General features: G+C 41.0%; 1 protein-coding gene across 2 annotated transcripts in view; it reads left to right on the top strand.

Moving 5' to 3' along the window:
- The window catches only part of LOC141111850 (natural cytotoxicity triggering receptor 3 ligand 1-like), a 133,467-nt gene that overhangs the window by 97,703 nt on the left and 20,012 nt on the right, over positions 1-15,752 (top strand). For both annotated transcript variants that reach the window (XR_012236479.1, XM_073604012.1), the window contains exon 5: positions 12,022-12,117. Coding sequence is in view for 1 of the 2 variants with exons in the window: in XM_073604012.1 (XP_073460113.1) it covers positions 12,022-12,117 (96 nt within the window). In the remaining variant the exon portion in view is untranslated. The remainder of the gene's footprint in view (positions 1-12,021; positions 12,118-15,752) is intronic.

Below are 15,752 nucleotides of genomic sequence, written 5' to 3'. Positions count from 1 at the left end.
TTTAAATGAGCAGTAATTTACTGATGCTTAACCACTTTAATACCAGGCAATTTCTCCCCTTCCTGCCCAAGCCAATTTTCAGCTTTCAGCGCTGTCACTTTTTAAATGACAATTGCGCGGTCATGCTACACTGTACCCAAACAAAATTTTTATAATTTTGCCCCCACAAATAGACCTTTCTTTTGGTGGTATTTGATCACCTCTGCAGTTTTTATTTTTTGCTAAACAAAATAAAAAAAGACTGAAATTTTTTTTTAAAAAAAGTTTTTCGTTTCTGTTATAACATTTTGTAAATAAGTAATTTTTCTCCTTCACTGATGGGCACTGATGAGGCTGCACTGATGGGCACTGATAAAGCAGCACCAATGAGATGTTGCCAATGAGGTGGCACTGATGAGCACTGACGATGGGCACTGATAGGTGGCACTGATATGCAGCACTGATGAGCATTGATAGGCAGCACTGATGGGCACTCATAGGTGGCACTGGTGGGCACTGATGGGCACTAAAAAGGCTGCACCTATAGGTGGCACTGATGGGCATTGATGGGTATTGATAGGCGGCACTGGTGGGCACTGATGGGCACTGATGGGCACCGATGGGTTGCACTGATAGATGGCACTGATAGGCATCACTGATGGCACTGGCAGGCATTACTGATGGGCATTGATTGGCATCTTCCTGGGCACTGATTGGCATCTGCCTAGGCACTGATTGGCATATCCTTGGTGACCCAGGGTGGCAAACCTGGTGGGTGTCCTTTATGGGCATCCCTGGTGGTCCTGGCGGCATCCGCGGGGGGCTGCGCTGATAAACAATTAGCACAGACTCCCCCCTGTCAGGAGAGTAGCCAACCGGCTCTCCTCTACTCGCGTCTGTCAGACGCAAGTGAAAAAAAGCCGATAAATTGTTCTTTCTGTTTACACTGTGATCAGCCATGATTGGACACGGCTGATCATGTGGTATAGAGCCTCCATCAGAGGCTCTTTCCCAAGATCATTGTTGCGGTGTGTCAGACTGACACACCATAACATTGATCGCCGTGCTGCGCGCCCCCTAGGGCGCACGATCGCAGCTTATCCTGCTGGACGTCATATGATGCCCAGTCAGGATAACTGAACCACTGCCCGGCCATCATTTTGCGGGAAGTAGTTAAAGTGAAAGCATAAAAATGAAAAATTCCTTTCAATACAGTGCCTACGGGGATCCCCTTAGACTACCTGTAAAGTGGTACATCTTGCAGGACAATTTCATGGGTCAGATGGTAAATGCACAAACAAGAATTAATGCGTTACTAGACCTACTGATTACTAACAATACAGACCTGATCACAGATGTGGAAATGCAGGCCAATTTAAGTAACAACGATCACAGGTCAATTAGTTTCAGCATAGATCACACAAATAGGAAACACAAGGGTAATACAAAGACACTGAATTTCAAAAGAGCCAACTTCCCCAAAACTGCTCTACTTGCTAAAATATATTAAATGGGATAACATCCTAGAAATAAAGAACACAGAAGAAAATGGGTGTGCTTTAAGAGCATATTGAATAAAGGGATTGGCCAGTTTATTAAATGGCACGTAACACACTGAAATATACTGCGTTAAATGGCACGTAACGTACTGAAATATTCTAGCATTAAATTTGCAGTAACGCACTGAAATATACTGCATTAAACGTGCACTAACGCACAAATATACTGTATTAAATGACTTGTAACGCAATAAAATATACGGTGTTAAACTTGCAGTAGGGCATTGAAATATACTGCATTAAACTGCACTAATGCACAGAAATATACTGTGTTAAATGGCACACAACGCACTGAAATATTCTAGCATTAAACTTGCAGTAAGGCACTGAAATATACTGCGTTAAACAGCACATAATGCACTGAAATATACTGCGTTAAATGGCACATAATGCACTAAAATATACCGCATTAAACTTGCAGTAATGCACTAAAATATACAGCGTTAATCTTGCAGTAACGCACTGAAATATACTGCATTAAACGCCACATAATGCACTGAAATATATGGCATCAAACTTGCAGTAATGCACTGAAATATACTGCATTAAATGTGCACTAACACAGAAATATACTGCGTTAAACGTTTTGTAACGCACTAAAATATATGGCATTAAACTTGCAGTAACGCACTGAACTATACAGCGTTAAACGGTACGTAACGCACTGAAATATATGGCATTAAACTTGCAGTAACACACTGACAAAAACTGTGTTAAACGTTCACTAACACATAGAAATATACTGCATTAAACGGCACATAACACACTGAAATATACGGTGTTAAACTTGCAGTAATGCACTGAAATATACAGTGTTAAACTTGCAGTAATACACTGCAATATACTGTGTTAAATGGTACGTAACGCACTGAAGTATATGGCGTTAAACTTGTAGTAACGCACTGAAATATACTGCATTAAATGGCACGTAACACACTGAAATATACTGCGTTAAATGGCACGTAACACACTGAAATATTCTAGCATTAAACTTGCAGTAATGAACTGAAATATACAGCGTTAAACTTGCAGTAACGCACTGAAATATACTGCAATAAACGTGCACTAATGCACAAATATACTGCATTGAACGACTCGTAATGCAATAAAATATATGGTGTTAAACTTGCAGTAGGGTACTGAAATATACTGCATTAAACTGCAGTAACGCACAGAAATATACTGCATTAAATGGCATGTAACGCACTAAAATACGGCGTTAAACTTGCTGTAACGCACTGAAATATACTGCGTTAAACAGCACATAACACCCAGGAATATACTGCATTAAATGACACGTAACGCTCTGAATTATTCTAGCATTAAACTTGCAGTAACGCACTGAAATATACTGCGTTAAACGGCACATAACACACTAAAATATACTGCGTTAAATGGCACATAATGGACTAAAATATACGGCGTTAAACTTGCAGTAACGCACTGAAATATACTGCATTAAACGCCACATCATGCACTGAAATATACGGTGTCAAACTTACAGTAATGCACTGAAATATACTGTGTTAAACATGCACTAACACAGAAATATACTGCGTTAAATGACTCATAATGCACTAAAATATACGGCGTTAAACTTGAAGTAACGCACTGTACTATACAGAGTTAAACGGTACGTAACGCACTGAAATATACAGCATTAAACTTACAGTAACACACAAAAATATACAGCGTTAAACTTGCAGTAACGCACTGCAATATACTGTGTTAAACGTGCACTAACGCCCAGGAATATACTGCATTAAATGGCACATAACATACTGAAATATACAGCATTAAACTTGCAGTAACGCACTGAAATATACTGCATTAAATGGCACGTAACACACTAAAATACGGCGTTAAACGTGCACTAACACACTGAACTATACTGCAGTAAACCTGCCCTGACAAAATAAACTGACACTAATGTAAAGGTGAATGTTCGCACTATACTCACACTGACTGAACAATCACTAGATTCACACCAGGGCCTAGAATGGGAGATTTCAATGGTCCAGGTCAGCGGGACTGGGGGGGGGGGGGTGAGGAGGGGTCCTGTGTAAGTTCACCCTACAGATTTTTCTGTAAAGGTGAACTTACACTTTAAGCTACTTTCACAGTGCCCAGTTCAGGACTTCTGGTCCACAGTACAGTATTTAGTTTAGTTTTCCAGTCTCCAGAGAATAAATCTGGGGTTTCAAATTTGTGGATGAGACTTCTAAGGCCATATTCCCCTATCAACACAGACAGTGTTGACAGGGGAATCCCTCCTGCCGAGCCATTGTGTTCTCCCGTCAAGAGAAAACAGTAACTATTGCTAGTGGCTACAACAGCCGTTGGCAATAACCACATGTAAAATCCAGCAGCCTGGTTGTACCCAAGTTCATCGATCGATCAACTTGGGTACAATCATCCTGCCCATACATGGTTCAAATCTCAACCGGTACCTACTGAAGCAGCCGAAATTCAAATTGTCGGTGCCAGGCTTTATTCACCAGCAGACGTTTGAGTGGCAGCTCCTGGGTTCTTGTAAACAGTTATTGACCTCTCAGGTCTCTCTGATTGGCTGGCCAAACACTTTTGATCTTGTTGTTAATCAGCTGTAGTGTTTATAACCCCCATTGCCCAGGACAGTAAACAATTGGCCATTTTGATCAATTGTTAAAGTTTGCATTTTGAGTAGAATTACATACCTCACAACTTTCTGAGATGGGAACAAGGGACACCTATTAGCAAAAGTAAGTAGGCATAGGACACACCCTCTGTCACGCCCCTTTAAAGGAGAATTATACAAAAAAAGATTAGTTAAACCCACAAGTGCCTTTTTACCACTACTATTCCTTTATACTGACTTTTGAAATTTACAAATGCAGCAATTTAGAATCAGGATGAAAGGTTTAGCACTGGGAAACACTTTTTGAAAGATAAAAAATGAATTGTATATACAACTATACAGATCAGACCAAAATGAGGGACAAATGAGGAGGAAAGAGGGACAGAGGGACTATCAGGGATAGTCCCTCAAAATCAGGGACAGTTGGGAGCTATGGAATTAGCATAGCAATAGTTTGCCAACTCTATTAATCTTGATGAATATATCTATTGTGACAAACAGCCCCTGTCATTTGTCAATGGAGTGCATCTGCCACAGATTCTTGAGGTAAATGGCAGTGAGAGGTCTGTAGCAGGAGGCAATGGGTTAAGCACTGGCCACACCTTGCTTCCCACCTGGGGTATAATTTGTGTTCCCTGGGTCAGTATGTGCTGGTACTGAGAAAGGAGACAAGCAGGCTGTGAGGGAACGTGCCTGCAGGACTGGAGCAGGCCCACTGAGGTCTATTTATCAGCCAGGAGGCTTAAACTGTTTGTTGGAATTTTGATTTTTTTTTTGGACTGTGTTTACTACCCCTGCACAGGAATTCTTTTTGTTTGTTATACATGCTGACCAATAAAGACAGGTAGGAAGCCCTTAACCTTACAGGCGGCTTGGATCAACTCTCTGAGAACTCTCCTCTGGAAGCTGAACCCCACAATTAGTGGAGGATGCTGGGCAATCCCTCTACCGATCCTTGTTGAAAGGAGTTGTGTCAGCGGTGTTAAAAAGGACAGCAGTGTGCCTCTATACCACTTAAAGGCACAGTGTACTGCAGTGTAATTGTGAATCTGAAACTTGGAGGACCTGATCAAGGCTTTGGTCCAAAGTAATGATGCACAGAAATAAACAAATAGAATGTTAGCTGTTCAGATGGCGAGCACAGAAGCTCAAGTAACTGCATTGGATCAGGCAGCTGAGGCTCAAGTAACTGCCCTGGCTCAAGCAACAGAGGCTCAAGTGACTGTTTTGGCTGAGGCAGCCAAGAAAGAATGACAGGCCTTAGCAGAAGTACTACAGCAGATGCCAGCCCAGACTGTCTCCATAGTGTCCCCTGATGACGCCCTGCCAGGCACCAAGAGTCACCTTCTACAAAACATGACATGCCAGGATGATGTGGAGGCCTTCATATGTACTTTTGAGAGAACGGCTGAGGGGCAGACCTGGTCTAAAGACCACTGGGCTGCACTTGTGGCACCACTGTTACCAGGGGACTCCCAAAAGGTATGCTTTAACTTGACCACTGAGTATGCTTGAGATTATGACAAACTAAAAGCTGAAATCTAGCAGCGTCTGGGGGTCACAGTGGCAGTGAGAGCGCAGTGAGTACACAGCGGGAATTTCAAGCAAGAAAGATCTCCCCCTACTCCTGAATGTATGACCTAATCAACATGGTAAATAGTAACTCACAGCATTGGTTACCTTTGAAACCGGCTCAGGATCTGTTTGCCTTGAAGTGGCTGCGTCCCTATCTTATTTCATAGTGTAATACTGGGGAGAGACTTTCCACTGTTCCAGGAACTCTGCAGTAGGAAGGATAAGAGTACTGAGCTTGGACTTTCTAGTGGGGGGAACCCCAACCTCTTTGAACCAAAGGTTTATGAAAATACTGTAGGGGTAACCCCGGATAAAAAAAAATGTTTTCCTAGCAGTCTGTGTGGGTGAACTGTGTGGGTGAACTGGAAGTGACCCCTGAGACCCTAGAGTTCCTGGATGTTCAGGTGCTAGAGGTCTTTCGGGACAATCATGACATGTTGTATCGGGTTGACAAAATTCTGGGTGAGATTGTGGAACAACTCGTGGTGCCTGGCCCGTTGAACTTCTGTATGGGAGGCAACGCCAAGGGTTGCTGTATATTGCAAAAGAAACTTGGGAAAATGAAACCACTCCCTACCGGAGTGTCTTAGAGCATATCTCAGCCATGCAGGATAATGCCGCTTGTTTGAGAACACCTTGCAGCAAGCCCAGGAAGCAAAGAGTCGAGTGTACAATAGGTTGACTAAGGTTTGAACTTACTATCCAGGGAATTGCATGCTTGTTTTAATTTCCACAGTGGAAAGTAAGTGCCTAGCTAAGTGGCTAAGTGGCAAGGACCCTATGAAATACTGGAAAATGTTGGGGAAGTAAACTATATGGTATACCAACCAGGCAAGCAGAAGAAGAAATAGATCTATAATGTGAATTTAATCAAAGCCTGGAAAGATAGGGAAGCCCTCCTAGCCCTGGGTGATCAGCCACTAAAGAAAGAGGAAGGCATAAGTGAGGTTAAGATACCTGAGTCTATGTTGGTGTCACAACAGCAGGAGGTGAGAGAGTTTCTACAGTGTAATGAACACATAAATGTGGTATGACCACCAAGACGGTCAATAATGAATGAACCGATCAGTAGAAGGGTAAACTTCACCTCTCACCACATCCCCAAAAAAATAATCAATGAAAATATATGAGCAAACAGGACCCTGGGGATTTTTTGGGGTGGAGGGAAGATATGAGGTATAGGAGTATGTGGAGGTAAGAAGCAATAGGGTATATAGTAAAATATTTGTCCTTTATTCAAATATATATCAAAATAGAAAATTTAAAAACAATTAAGTATACATTGGCTGCACCTAATCAATAACATAAAGGTTCTAAAGGTGAAGAACACATATATGAATATTGCATATGGAAAAATTCAACATGTTTCAGAATGTTTAGAATGTAAATTCCTTCTTCAGGGATTTCCTGTGCAGTTGTATAAGTAGTCTGTAAAGTGTATAGAAAAGTAGAGGTATACTAAACCACAATATAACCATAATAACCATATACGTACTAGTGGACATACATTGATAGGGGAACAGCTTGGAACCAAAAGTGAGAAAGAGGGAAGGGGGGGGGGAGAAAAAGGGGGGGGGGCGAGAAGGGGGGGAACAAAAAGGGGGGGGGAGAGGGAGGATGGGGGGGAGGAAAGGGAGGGGGGAGGAAAGAAAGGAAAAGGAAGGCGAAAAGGACAAGAGGAGTGATGATATAATACCAAAAAGGACTTACTGATTTGCATTGGTTACAGTGGTTTGCAAAAATCAAAAAAGGTAATACTTTAAATTCTGATCTCCCAACTTGCAAAGAAAGGAAAGGGGAGGGGGATTTTTTTTGGAGCAGTTAGAAGAACTTAATCCATTAACTTGTAATGTTGACAGAGCATATTGGAGTAATTCATTCCATAAGAATTTGTGTGGGTGGAAGCATTGTAACAGGCTAGACTGTGGGGTATACCCGGCCCATTTGGTCCACAAGGAACGGCTCAGCTGGTGTCGATGTGACGTCCAAGGGTATAAGTGGTAATTCGTATATATACTATACCTACTATAAAATGAACTACATAGATTTTATGTGAAAAATGTCCACTATCAAATATAAGGGTTGTAAGAGCTGGTCTAATTTCATGAAAGTAGCATTGAAAGGAACCAAGGCTCCATAGGGTAAGAAGGACCTAAGGGTAATACATATTTTTGCCTTATAGCCTTATAGCCAAGCTCCTGGATGTAATGCAGCAAGTCAGTGGGAAGGCTGCAAAGGCCTAAATGGTTGCATAGTTGCGCAGTATGTAGATAACAAATTATAAATGAATTATAAGTAAACATATATTATGTATTGCTGCAGGAGCTTTTAAGGCAAATGCTATGAATAGTTAAAAATATATATATCCAGTTAACAAGATAGAAACAAAATGTGTGTATAGCAAATGTACTTACTCTATGGATACTGGTTCAAAAGACGTCGGCTCGGATGAAAAGATGCAGGGTGTATGACAGAAGAGCATGCATTTTACATGATTATGTAACAGCTGATTGGGAGACAACCCCGCCCAAAGGGGCATCGGTGGGTGACCGCTTGGTCAAAAGTGAGTTCAGAGGTCTCACTCGGGGAGACCCCTGCAACATTCGGGGCACATTCACGTGCGGATCTTGTGCGTATTGCCAATATATGAACACTATCAAGAATCCAGACCTTCCTTATGGCTGGAATGGCTATAAGATGGCAAAAATATGTATTACCCTTAGGTCCTTCTTACCCTATGGAGCCTTGGTTCCTTTCAATGCTACTTTCATGAAATTAGACCAGCTCTTACAACCCTTATATTTGATAGTGGACATTTTTCACATATAATCTATGTAGTTCATTTTATAGTAGGTATAGTATATCTGACTATACGAATTACCACTTATACCCTAGGACATCGCATCGACACCAGCTGAGCCGTTCCTTGTGGACCAAATGGGCCGGGTATACCCCACAGTCTAGCCTGTTACAATGCTTCCTCCCACACACATTCTTATGGAATGAAATACTCCAATATGCTCTGTCAACATTACAAGTTAACGGATTAAGTTCTTCTAACTGCTCCAAAAAAAATCCCCCTCCCCTTTCCTTTCTTTGCAAGTTGGGAGATCAGAATTTGAAGTATTACCTTTTCTGATTTTTGCAAACAACTGTAACCGATGCAAATCAGTAAGTCCTTTTTGGTATTATATCATCACTCCTCTTGTCCTTTTCCCCTTCCTTTTCCTTTCTTTCCTCCCCCCTCCCTTTCCTCCTCCCGCATCCTCCCTCTCCCCCCCCCCCTTTTTGTCCCCCCCCCTTCTTCCCCCCCCCCTTTTTCTCCCCCCCCCCTTCCCTCTTTCTCACTTTTGGTTCCAAGCTGTTCCCCTATCAATGTATGTCCACTAGTACATATATGGTTATTATGGTTATATTGTGGTTTAGTATACCTCTACTTTTCTATACACTTTACAGACTACTTATACAACTGCACAGGAAATCCCTGAAGAAGGAATTTACATTCTAAACATTCCGAAACATGTTGAATTTTTCCATATGCAATATTCATATATGTGTTCTTCACCTTTAGAACCTTTATGTTATTGATTAAGTGCAGCCAATGTATACTTAATTGTTTTTAAATTTTCTATTTTGATATATATTTGAATAAAGGACAAATATTTTACTATATACCCTATTGCTTCTTACCTCCACATACTCCTATATCTCATATCTTCCCTCCACCCCAAAAAATCCCCAGGGTCCTGATTTCTCATATATTTTCTACAGTGTAATGAAGGTTTCTTCTCAAAGTTGAAGGCTGCACAAATGTAATTAAATAGATAGATATACTTTATTGTCATTGTATACATACAACAAAATTTTTCCGGATACTCTTTACAGCAGCAATAAAACATTTCTCAAGAAAAACACACATATATACTCCTAGCACATGCCCACATATCTATTTAAATATATCAAAATATAAAATGTTATTTAAAAAGAAATAAATAAAAGAATGTTAAAATTCTACATAAAATTCCTAAAACACTGTACCTGATGGGATTATGGACAATACGGCCCTAGGGAAAAAACGATGCTTTAAGCGATTAGTGTGCATTTTAAGTGTTCTATATCTTTTCCCTGATGGCAATGGGACAAACATACTGTAACCTGGGTGAGTTGGATCAATACTAATAGCTTTTGCCCACTTTTTTAATCGGCTGGCATATGATGTGTCCAAATTTGGTAGATCTGTTCCTATGATCCGCTGTGCTGTTTTCACCACACGAGACAAGCACTTCTTATCCTCCGCCCTGCAGCTGGCATACCACACTACAGCGCAGTGGAGAAGAATACTCTCAATGGTACAATGGCAGAAATTGACCAGAAGCCTTAAGGGCAATCCAGCCTGCTTCAGTCTCCGAAAGAAAAACAGTCTCTGCTGCGCTTTTTTCACTAGAAAAAAAGTATTTTGAGACCATGACAACTCCCTTGCAATAGGTACTCCCAAAAATGTAATAGTGTCCACCCTTTCCACCTCCTCACCACCTATATAAACCGGGCAATGATTGATCTTTCTTGATCTCCTATAATCCACTATTATTTCTTTCGTTTTTGCCGTATTGAGTATTAAATCATTTTCTCTACACCACTCAACCAAATGTTGAATATAAGCTGTCTCATCATTATCTTGTATGAGTCCCAATAAAGTAGTGTCATCAGCAAACTTCACTATAGATAAACATAACAATGTCACTGGTTCGGGTGCGGCTTAAGCCATATCATATTCCCAAGGCCCACAGACAGGCAATAGCCGAAGAAATACAGAGGATGTTCAACCTTGGCTTGATAGAGAAGTCCAAAAGTCAATGTTGTAGTCTATAGTCTTGGTTCCCAAACCAGATGGGTCCGTAAGATTTTGCAATGACTTCTGGAAACTGAACGAAGTGTCAAAGTGTGACACCTATCCCATGCCGAGTTGATGAATTAGTGGAGAAGTTGGGCCCCGCCAGGTACATAACCACCCTTGATCTCACTAGAGGGTATTGGCAGGTTCCTCTGACAGAGGAAGCAAAAGAAGAAACAGCTTTTGCAACTCCAGAGGACTTGTGGCAGTATGTCTGGATGACCTTTGGGTTAAATGGAGCTCTTGCTACATTCCAGCGGATGATGGATAAGATTCTTAGCCCACACCAATGCTATTCAGCAGCCTATCCAGATGATGTGGTTATCTGGAGCACAGATTGGGAAAGTCACCTACCTAAAGTGCAGGCTGCTATAAATTCCATTAGAAATACTGGCTTATACCTAAAGAAGGGTGCCATAGGGTTAGAAGAGGCCCGGTATCTGGGATAAACCATTGGGCGGGGCCTAATCAAACCTCAAGTCCATAAGGTAGAAGCCATTAAAGACTCGCCTACTCCTTTCACCAAGAAACAATAAGAATCTTCCTAGGCATGGTTGGGTATTATCTGAGGTTCATTCCAAACTTTGCCACAATGGCAGCACCCTTAACTGACCTCACCAAGGGAATTTTTTTGTTTGTTGTACATGCTGACCAATAATAGCCCTTAACCTTACAGGCAGCTTGGCTCACCTCTCTGAGAACTCTTCTCTTGAAGCTGAACCCCACAATGATAATTACACATACAGTACAATATACTACACTCTGTATCATTACATTCACATAATAGTATTTGCTTGATGCCCTCAACATCAAGTAAATTGACCACCGCTGGTATAGACCCTAGGGCAGGGGCCCTCTTACTTGAAGACGGAAACCTTTCTTTTTGGTACAATATGGACATCCCTATCTGAAAATATGTCTGACATTTTACATACAGTAAATGCTTTGTGGCCAGTCATTCCTAAAATGTCAGGCCCCTTTCTAAGTGGCAGCCCCTTTGAACTGTAGTGGTGGCATCACAATAAAATGGCCACATTTCCATTACATTCAATGCCAATTGCTCTGTTCTGAAGGAGTTTGTGATCTCTGAATGCTAATGATTGTGAGATAACATCAAATTATTTCCAGCTCTTATCCTTTCCTGAAATGTATTGTTATTTATGTTTATATATTACATTGCACTTTATAAAAAGTGTGTCCATACACTTTGCAATAAGTATGAAATGTTTTTGGATTATAGAGAGTTATACAATCCGATCCTCACAGTTGGCCAGTTTCAGATGTGTAGCTGGTAAAAGTTAAAGAAACATTGTAGATATCGGTTTATAGTCAGTGTTGTTTGGGAAGAATTTCTAGACATGCAGAAATAAAATGACATTTATTGTGCTTTTCTTTTATAGGATGGAGACCATGGATAAGAGTTTTTCTTAGTGCCCTCTTTATATCAACAACACTTTTGGTTTGTTTTTTAATATACTTCATGGTGGAATTTGGTGGTAAGTTAGTTTGTCAAAGTCCTGATAAGTCAAGGTAGACAATGTTAAGCCATTTATCAGCCAATACTATATATAGTATAATACTATACAGTGCTAGACAGCAGAGCTGGATTTGACACCAAAACTTTGGTGGAGGACAGGAGAGCCTTCTGCAGGAAGTCTCAATGGCATGGTTTCTTTTTCAGTGATGCCACATTAGACTGTTATTGTTTTTTTTTTTTTAACGGAAAATTTTTATTTGACAAATCAGCATTACAATACAAAAGAATATAGTACATGTCGTAAAATAAGAATATAGACTGGAGAAACCACCTTCATCTGGTAGCCATAATTTAGCAAATATTCCAGCAGTGCAAGTGTCACAGGTATCACTTATCAATACACATTAGTGCACTATAACATTAGAAAAACCTCATAAACATTACGTAGATATCCAATATTCAAGAGGGCTGGGGTGAGGGGGGGAGAGGAAGAAAAAGGGGAGGGGGGGGAGATGCAGCAAAGCAAGGAGTAATCAGGATAAGTAAAGGATTGGGGGGGGGGGGAGGGAAGGAAGGGGAGGAGGGGGAGGGAGGAACAAGTTACGAGGGGGAAGGTATGAGATAGAGAATAATCGCTAGTGTGATTCAAGTCATATTTAGGGGGAAGGGGGTTCAGAGCCACAAGAGGCATCTATCCAAGAGGACCAGATTTTATCAAACTTCCCTGGGCATTGTCTACTTTCATAGGTCATTCTATACAGAGGAAGTACCGAGGTCACCGACCTCCTCCACGAGGCTAGAGTGGGAGGCTCCTCTAGTTTCCATCTCAGTAAAATTTCACCTCTAACATAATATAATGAGAAGGTAAGACACAGTTTAGAATATCTGTCTCCCTCAACATCCTCCAAATGTCTGAGAAGTAGTATTTGAGGGTCAACCTGTATATTTAATCCTGTGACACTGCTAAGTGTAGAGGCCACTGCCTTCCAAAAGGGTCGGATTTTGGGACAAGACCAGACCATGTGCCAGAAGGTACCCACCTCGTGCCTGCATCTCTGACAATTAGGGTCTCTTTGATGGTAAATGCGCGCCAGTCACTGTGGGGTGAAGTACGCCCTGTGTAGGAACTTAAATTGTATGAACCTATCTTTTGCAGCAATCATGGAAGGAATGTATGAAATGAAAAACACTCCTTCCATTACTCGTCGTCAAGAGATGGAATATCCATCCTCCATTTTTCCCAGGTTTTGGTTAGTTTAGTGTCATATTCTACTGTGAGATATAAATATAATGTCAAGAGAGGCTTCCCCATCACACTGGAGATCAGGACCCGCTCAATAGAGTCCGACTCCAAAGTGAGGGGGGCAGGGAACTGGGCCTCGAAGGCGTGCTTCAACTGCCTGTATCTAAACTGAAAAGAGAATGGAAGAGCATATGTTTGCCTCAGGACCTGGAAAGTCATAATCCTACCATCCTGAACTATGTGTTTTAAGGTAATAATTCCCTTTTTTGCCCACAAGGAAGGGTCCGGAATACTTTAGAAGTGAGAGAGCATAGGGTAACCCCACAGGGGCATGTGTGGTGAAATGTGATTGGGTTTCCCGTATATCTTCCTAGCCTCCTGCCAGACCCTCACTGTGGTTCGCATCAAAATTGTCATAGCTGAACTGGCCCTAAGTCCACGAAATGGCAGGTTGCTCAGGGCTGCAAAGGAGCCCAGGATGGTTGCTTCTAGAGTGACCGCCGGATTCTGTGCGGGCTGGGAGAACCACAATCGTACCGTGACCAGGAGTGCTGCCCAGTAGTAAAGTTGAAAGTTCGGGAGTGCCAATCCCCCCCCGAAAGTGGGAGATATAATATCTGTTTGGCCACCCTGGGGGGCCTCCCAGCCCAGACAAAGGATATCAGCAGACTCTCCAACCTCCGGAAAAAAGTCTTGGGAATGTGTGTGGGGGTATTACGGAAGAAGTATAAGTATTTGGGAAGATAAATCATTTTTAGTAGAATAACTGTACCCACAGGGGTCAACGGGAGGGAACGCCATGCAGCACATTTAGCCGTTAAATGCGTCATGAGTGGTCTCAAATTGTTTTCCATATAGTCCTGCACTTTACAACTAATTTTAATCCCCAGGTTTTTAAAATCGTCTACCCATTTGAGCTGTAGATGTGGCACTCTAGGGGTCGAAGGATGGAACGGGAAAATAACTGATTTGTCCGAATTAATACGAATCCCAGAGTAACGACCGAATTGGTTGATTAGTTCCAGTGCAGTCTGCAAAGAGGATGATGCATCCGCTAAATAAAGCAGAGCATCATGCGCTGTTATTGTTTTTTAAAGTGGATGTAAACTCTCATGTATGATTTTTACCTATAGGTAAGCATATAATAAGGCTTAATAAAGGAAGGGGAGCCACGCTAACCAATGCTGTAAATGATTACATACATATGCAAATATATATATATATATATATATATATATATATATATATATATATATATATATATATATATTGATTATCAATTGAAATAGTAACAATGAATGAATATATGATCAAAATATAAATTATGAATAAATAGGTCCATCAACTCCCAAACACCACTACACACTATGGTGAGTTCTTTCCTTTTTGGGTAAATTTTCCTGGCCCATGTCAACGGAAACTGGATCATTGAGTCTTCCTGGTTTGATTGGCGAGTGTCTTGCCCATTTAGGATGCCATGCAAAGAATCTACTTGTGAGCTGGTATCTTAACACCCCCTGGATAAAGGCCCTGGCTGGGTTGATAGCCGCAAGCTAATTTAGCTTGCCTTTCAGTAAGCACACACCCTATGTGGTGGAGGTTCACAAGTCTGTAGTGGTGTTTGGGAGTTGTTTCAAGTCATTTGAACAATTCAATTTACGCACATTCTCCTGTGGTTGATGGACTTATTTATTGATAAATTATATTTTGATCATATATTTATTCATTGTTACTATTTCAATTGATAATCAATATATATATATATATATATATATATATATATATATATATATATATATATATATATATATATATATATATATATATATATATATATATATATATTGCTTATGTATGTAATAATTTGCAACATTGGTTAGCGCGGCTCCCCTTCCTTTATTATTTTTTGAATCTGTGTGTGTCTCACTTAGAGCCACTGCTCTTCATTCACCTATTTAAATTATTCACCTAAATTCGTGGTAATTTTCATTTTTTCTATAAAAAGGCTTACCTATAGGTACAGTAAATATCTCCTAAACGTGTATTGTTTAGAATATAATTACTTTAGATGCATCCGGTGATGTCACCGGCACATGCGCTCTGAAGAAATGGCCGTAAATATCGACTCCCATGTGCATGCGTCATTGCCGGCTCACCCATTCATATAGTGGAAGCCCGCAAACCTGGAAGGAAGAGCACGTGTAGATGGAAGCGCCTTCAGCGGTGACGGCGCACTGCTGTAGGGCTTCATTTACTGGGAAGTCTGTCATAATGTGCTATTATGCGATGCATACGAACACATACTGGGGTTGATTTACTAAAGGCAAATAGACTGTGCACTTTGCAAGAGCAGTTGCTCCAGAGCTTAGTAAATGAGTAGAAGCTCTGCTGACTTCTATCAACCAATCATG

Source organism: Aquarana catesbeiana, linkage group LG11, assembly GCF_042186555.1.
Source record: "Aquarana catesbeiana isolate 2022-GZ linkage group LG11, ASM4218655v1, whole genome shotgun sequence".
NCBI classification, from domain to species: domain Eukaryota; kingdom Metazoa; phylum Chordata; class Amphibia; order Anura; family Ranidae; genus Aquarana; species Aquarana catesbeiana.
The sequence above is the reverse complement of the archived record's forward strand: the minus strand, read 5'-3'. Positions and strand labels throughout refer to the sequence as shown.